Source organism: Tupaia chinensis, unplaced genomic scaffold (genome assembly GCF_000334495.1).
Source record: "Tupaia chinensis unplaced genomic scaffold, TupChi_1.0 Scaffold000644_1, whole genome shotgun sequence".
NCBI lineage: Eukaryota > Metazoa > Chordata > Mammalia > Scandentia > Tupaiidae > Tupaia > Tupaia belangeri.
In genome coordinates this window covers 6767117-6773588 of record NW_006160165.1, presented here as the reverse complement: position 1 = coordinate 6773588, position 6472 = coordinate 6767117, and the positions used below count along the sequence as shown (strand labels likewise).

The following is a 6472-nucleotide window of genomic DNA, read 5'->3' as shown; positions in this document are numbered from 1 at the left end:
CGAGCGAGACGGGACGGGAAGCGGGTCAGGCGGCAGCCCACAGGCCATCTGCGTGGCCAGGCAGCCACTGTCCCGCCCACCCAGACTCCGGCCACGAGGGCGGGCCTGGCCCCGACTCCACTGTGTCCTCAGGGACAACCGAGTCACCAGTGTGGGCGGGAGTGTGTGCCCCCCCTTGCCGTGTGAATGGGAGACACACTGGCCCATATGGACGAACAAGCCAGGGCCCGGGGCTGTGGCTTGTCACCCGGCTGGCCCAGGGTCGCAGCGTGGGAGAGGGCCTTCTGCCTCTTCACTTCCTGACCTTGTTTCGACCAGGCCGTTCCGATGCTGGTGGTCCACAGCCAGCACGGGCAACAGTGCAAGGGCCTGCCATCACCGCGGCCGGTCTGCCCTCCCCAGGCTTGTTGGGGCCCCTCCTCGCTGGGTCCTTCAGACACGATGTCCTCACAGAGCTGTCCCAGCTGAACTTCAGACCCCTGCCGGGGTGCCTGTGTCCCCCCTAAGTCTGCATGTGGGAGTTCAGCTCTGTTGTGGGGTGGGAGGAGGCTTTCCAGCTGTGGCTTGGAGGGGCGGCCTTTGGGAAGGGACGGCCTCAGGGTGGGGCCTCACGGTTGGCCAGGGTTACCAGGGGCGGGGAGCGACCACACAGGCTCTGGACACAGGTCTGCTCCAGCTCCGGCCCCTGCCACGAGATTCTGCAGCCAGAAGACCCAGCCGTGGCTCTGGCCCTTGGGTCCCCATCCTCAGACACTGCCTGCCTGGGCAGTCTCCATTAGTAGATCAGAACACCCAGGGCTATGCACAGCACCTCTGGCCACTGCGCTGCCATCTCACTGGGTCCCCTGCCGGCCACCCCATCACAGGCTGGTGCCACGGATCGGCCACCCCTCCTGTCCACTGTGCCTTGGTGCAGCCTGCACAGACCAAGCTCTTCCCCCCGGGGCGCTGCCACCCCACCTTACTCGGACCCTTCATGTGCGTTTTGGAGCACAGGGGTATGAAAATCTGTCACCAAGCTGGGTGTGACCCTGGCTGCCTGTGGCCCTAAGTGCCCGGAGACCACTCCACTCCGGGCTGAGGATGACGTGAGGCCAGGCAGGTGTCCTCCTTTCATAGAGGCTGTCGAGCAGGTGCGTCTTAGGCTCGCTGATGGCCAATTGTCCCGAACCCGCGGGACGAATCGGGCAGGGAAACTCGAGCGAGGGGCGGAGGTCTGGAACCGGCGCAGCGTCTCAGCACGGGAGCGAAGAAGTGTCACAACTCACATAGTGTCACAGCTCTTTGATGTAAAAGTTTCGCTCATTTGAGGGCTAGAGCGCTTTCTTATATACACAAGGTAGAGGGAGGTAGGCGGGGTTTACAGCGGACCTTATTGAGGACCTGCCAGCTCTGTGTGAACCAGGGGGTCTGCATTCCTGGTGTCTGTGTCAAGGTCGCACCGGCCATTCTTAAGCAGTGAAGGTCATGACAGCCATTTTGATGTGGGCGGCTCCCCACAGCCAATGTCACCAAGACCCTTAGAAACAGGAGGAGACGCCGGCATGGCCCCAGGCCTTGTGTCTGAAAGGGACCAGCAGGCTCCCGAGCCGCCCCCGCCCCCCAAGGTTTGGGGGCTACTTGGTGGTGTCCACGTCCTCTGCTCAGGCCGACGCCCGGATTCATGGTGAGGGCTGTTTACAAGCAGTGCGTCTGTGCCATGGTGAGCTAGGCAGAAGGAGGATTGCCGGCTCCGTCTTTCCAGCGCATGAGCTCGGTGACGGCGTGCACCAGACAGGCCACCATGGCCGCTCACTTCCCACGCTGGTTCACGCTCGGTCCCTCCTAGGACGAGGCCCATGGGTGGGCCCGACCCCCGGCACGTCTTCACTCACGTCATGGCTCACGCACTCCCTCCCTGCCAAGGCTGTCGCTGGGGTGGGGGCCCACGCTGCGAGGCAGAACTGGGCATGTGTGGGGCCGCCCAGGCTGACCCCTGCTGGTCTCTCCACCCCACTGTAGCACACCGGCCCTCCAACATGCACCCTGAGCCCCGAGCCTGAGCCCTGCACCCATGGGCCTGACACAGCCAGGCTGGTGCCCCCCGGGGGTTCTGGACAGACGGAGCGCGGCAGCCAGAGGTGACGGCCGACACAGCTGAGGTCAGGCTGTCGTTGAGCCAGATGGTGAGGAGCAGGACTGAGCGGACCGAGTGGGGCTTGCCTTGGGGCCGTCTGTGGCCCCATGCGCTCCTCACAGTGGGCAGGAACCCCACAGGTGGGCCCAGGAAGCCTCGCACTGCCCAGCCATTCTGGGAAGGGAGGACTCTTGCGACCGTCTCCTGTGACGGAGCCTCTGCCCCCTTGGACGCTGGCGCTTTCATACGGGAACTTTGAACTGTGCTCAGCGACTTGCGCAAATGCGGCTGTGGGGGGACAGGCGGGGACGTGGCTGCTCGGCCCCAGGCCCTGGATGCATGTTTGCGCCGTGATGCCCTGGCCAAGGCCCGGAGCTGTACTGACCCTGGCAGGGCCAGGGCTCGGCACGCTGACGCGGAGAGGAGGCCCACAGCCCGGCAGCCATGCCACCTTTGCTCCGAACCTGGCTCTGGCCGCACAGTGCAGACTCCGAGGCTCAGCGCCTCCCGGCTGGGCTCACCAGGGGTGCCGACTGCTGCCCGAGGTGCAGCCTGGGTCAGGGCTCAGGGTCTCTGGATGACCCCAGCGTCCCCAGAGGACAGGCAGCTTGGCCAATGCTGAGCTTGCGCAGCGGCAAGCCTGATCGGGGCGGGCCTGGGTGCCGGCCCAGAGCACTCGAGTTGTTTAGGTGGATTTCAGATGCTCCAGCCATGGGCCTGGTGGTTAAGGCAGCTAGATCCCACGTAGCTGGCTACATGTTCAAACCTGGCCCCGGCAGCCTGAAAACATGCTGATGTGTGTGTGTGCACTCCAAATCCCAGTAAGTGGGGAATTCAGGGGAGAGGGCCAGCCGGAGGTGTGGTGGTAAAAGCCAGCTGAAGCTCAAGTTTCAGACCCAGGGGTTTAAAAAGCACACCAGGTACATGCGTTTGAGTGCCCAAAGTCCTCAGAGGAGAATGGAGAAGCACCTTCGGGATGAAAGGGGGAGCTGAGGCCAGGCCAGGAAGGCCCGTCGGAAACCCCAGCATCGAACGGCCTGCCCCCTCCTCCCTCTTTCCCCGGCGGCTGGGGCCGCGGACGGCTTTGGCTTCCCCAGTTTCTTGGCCCCAGACACAAAGACCTTGACGGCAAAACCAAGGACGGCTACGTGGCAGGTGACAGCAGCCAGAGAGACACCCGGGAGGACGGGGACACAGCCAAGGACCAAGGCTCCCGAGGGTCCCCTTTCCTGTCCCAGGGAACACCCGCCCCCTCGGGCCACACATCACCCCATCGGGCCCTTCCCACCCGGAGAGCGCACCGGCTCCTTCCTGTCCTTTCCTGCTTCTGAGTTCTTTCAGGCCCGCCACCAGGCCACCCTGGCGTGCTGCGGGGATCCCCTAAGGGCCCAGGGGGTGCTTTTTCACTTTCCCTCTCTCCCCCACCCCCTGCAAGCTCACACACCCTCTAGAGAATTAAAAAGAAGAGAGGAAGAGGACCTGCAGGTGGCATGGAGGGTAAGGCGCTGGGTCCCACATGGCCAGCTGCACCGTCCAGTCCTGGGTGTGTGCTCCAAATCCCAGGAATAGACTGAGGAGAAAAACTGCTGGGTGCCCCCAGGGGTGAGTCCTCAGTCCTCTGGAGAAGCACGCACCCTAAGGAAGGAGAGGAGGGAGTACAAGAGATGCCGCACATGGGCATGCTCTTCCCCGTCTGCCCTGGCCAGCACCTGCACCTCCTGGGAAAGAAAAATTTAAAAAGGCCAGTAAAGAGCGTCCGGCACTTCTGTCCCGGGACCTGGGCCCCACGGCACGCTCGAGGGAGCCTTCCCGCCTGTCTGTTCTCAGAGAGGCTGTGCCGGGGGCTGAGGGACCCCATCCCGGCTCCAGGGAGCACGTGAGTCCCTGAAGTGGCCAGCCTGGTAGGGAGAGGCGTGCCCACCAGGGGGCGTGACGGAGCCTGCAGGGAGCAGTTGGCGCTGAGGCGGGGCCTCTCCGGGACTCACCAGGGGACAGGCCCGAGGTAAACAGACACCAGCTCTGCGAGTCTCCAGGCCAGGCATTTACTGGGGAGGGGCTGGGGCTGGGGCTCTCTGGGGAGGGTGGTAGGTGGGTGGGGGCCCTGGGCTGGGCCGTGGGCTGGGGCTCCCCCGGGAGGGCGGTGGGCGAGGGGTGGGCTGCCGCCCGGGTCCTCATGGACTTGTCGATCCACTTGAGGAAAGCGGCGACCTTGGTGTAGACCCCATACTTGCCCTTCCTGGCGCAGCCCTCCCCCCAGCTGACGACGCCCGTCACAAAGTAGGTGTCCTTGAAGCGAGTGACGTGGGGGCCCCCGCTGTCGCCCTGGCAGGCGTCCTCGGGCCTGGTGTCGTAGCCGGCACAGAACATGTTCTGGGTGATGGTGAAGCTGCTGGACAGCTTGCACACGCTGCGGTCCACGTAGGGCACCTCCAGCATCTTGAGCGTGGTGGACGGCCGGCCCTTCTCGTGGGTGCGCCCGAAGCCGCTCACGATGCCCGTCTTCTGCGCCATGAGCGTGGTCTCGGCCCAGTCCTTCTCGGGCAGGCAGGCTGGGGCCACGTTCTGGTGGAAGGTGATGGGCGTCTTCAGCCGGAGCACGGCGATGTCGAAGTCGTAGGTGGCCTTCACGAACTTGTTGTGCTTGATGATCAGCTCCACCTCGTGCAGCGTCTCGCCCCCGTCCTCCTTCTTGGTGTCCCGGTCCCCTGCGGGGGCGAGGGCAGCACGGGCTTAGCCGGGCTGGCCTGGCGTCGGCTGCCGGTCACTTCTGTTTGTTTGTTTTTAAGAATCATTTACTGGGGCCAGCAGGTGGTGTAGCAGTTATGGCGCTGGACTCCCACATGGGTGACCACAGTTTGAGTCCCGGACCCGGTGGCTTGAAACGCATGCTGGGCATGAGTGAGTGCGTGCCCAAGAACCCAGCAGGAGAATGGAGAAGGGATTGTGGCATGGCTGGCCCCCCGGGGTGATTTATGATTTCTCTTTCCCGCTTGTCAACTCTGTCTCTGTCTCACTCCAATGAGCGCACATGCCCTAAGGCAAAAACCTTTAAAGACAAAAACAAAAAAAAGAATTATTTATTTACTTTTGTTCACTATTATTATTATTATTTGCTATAGGGCATGTGTGCTCATGAGAGTCAGCGAGAGGGAGGGAGTGGAGGAAGCCTCCAGGGCCGGACCTGACTGTGCTCAGCTGCGTGGGAGTCCAGAGCCTCAGTGTCTGGACTGCTGCGGGCCCCGGGTCGGCCACTTTTGAAAGTTACTTTTTCTTGTATTTGTACGAGTTAAAAATGGTATACGGTCACAGTAGAAAACCCGGGTAGGGAAGCGGGAGAAGCGAGACAGCCTGGCCGTGGTCTCCCCGCAGGGAAGTGTGGTCGGTCGCATGCCTGCCGCACCCCTGCTCCCAATGGGCTTCCAGGCACTGTGTGCCGGGCGCTGGCCTGGGGCACGGGATCCAGAGACCTCGTGGTCCAGGGACCCGTGCGACCCGAGCCTGCCTGGACCAGAGAAGCGCAGAGTGGGGCACAAGTCCCAGCCATACCCCCGATGACATCTGGGGGTGACAGCGCTGTGGTCTCCGGGGTTAGGAAAAAGAGACCACTCACACTGACTTCCTGGGTTTTGTACTTCCAAGACGGGCCGTGGGAAATTTTGCGTGAAGGCCGGGTGGTGGGGCACAACCAGCCCCACGTGGGGACACACCAGCGAGCGTGGCTGGGGGATGGGGCAGCCAAGACCCCACTGGGGTGCTGTCCCTCTCTCTCATGGAAGAAAACGTGTATTTACAATATTTGCGATTACATGGTGGCCACCCTGTGCCTGGTCTGATGGGCTCAAGGACCCCGTGCAGGCTGAGCCAGAGCTGCTGGGTGCCCAGGGCGTTGGGCAGGGGGGTCTGGGCGCACGGAGCCTCTGAGACCCTTGGGAAGGGCTGGCTGTCAGAGCAGGGCAAGCTGCCCCTCCTGTGCCAGCGGCCGCCCACCCAAGGCTCTCCTTGCTCTGGCATCATCTGTGGAGGCCCTGGGTCCCGCTGGAGGGAGTGGAAGGGGCGCTCACTTACCTACCCTCACCTTGAACCTCTTGGCCTGGAGCAGACAGTGCGCCGCGGTGAGGATGTGGAAGGGGCCCAGGATGGTGCCCCCGCAGAAGCCCTCATCCTCCTCGTTGATGAGGAGTGCCTGTGGATCAGGGACGCACAGTGTGGGGCCGCGCCACCATTCCGGCCTGCCTGCCCGGGCTCCCCGCAGGCCAGGCCACTCTGGGTTCGCAGCGTGGGGGCGGACTCCCCCTGTGCTCTTCCCTGCCAACCTCTCCCTCCTCCCCGCCCTGCAGCCCACCTCGCCGGCCCCTC

The 6472-nt window shown here is 63.6% G+C and overlaps 1 protein-coding gene across 1 annotated transcript in view; it reads right to left on the bottom strand.

Moving 5' to 3' along the window:
- Nucleotides 1-3736: 3736 nt before the first annotated feature.
- The window catches only part of F10 (coagulation factor X), a 21432-nt gene continuing 18696 nt past the window's right edge, over nucleotides 3737-6472 (bottom strand). The window contains 2 exon segments of the mRNA XM_027776212.1: nucleotides 3737-4821; nucleotides 6182-6299. Of these exon segments, the coding sequence (XP_027632013.1) occupies nucleotides 3752-4821; nucleotides 6182-6299 (1188 nt within the window). The 3' untranslated portion in view covers nucleotides 3737-3751.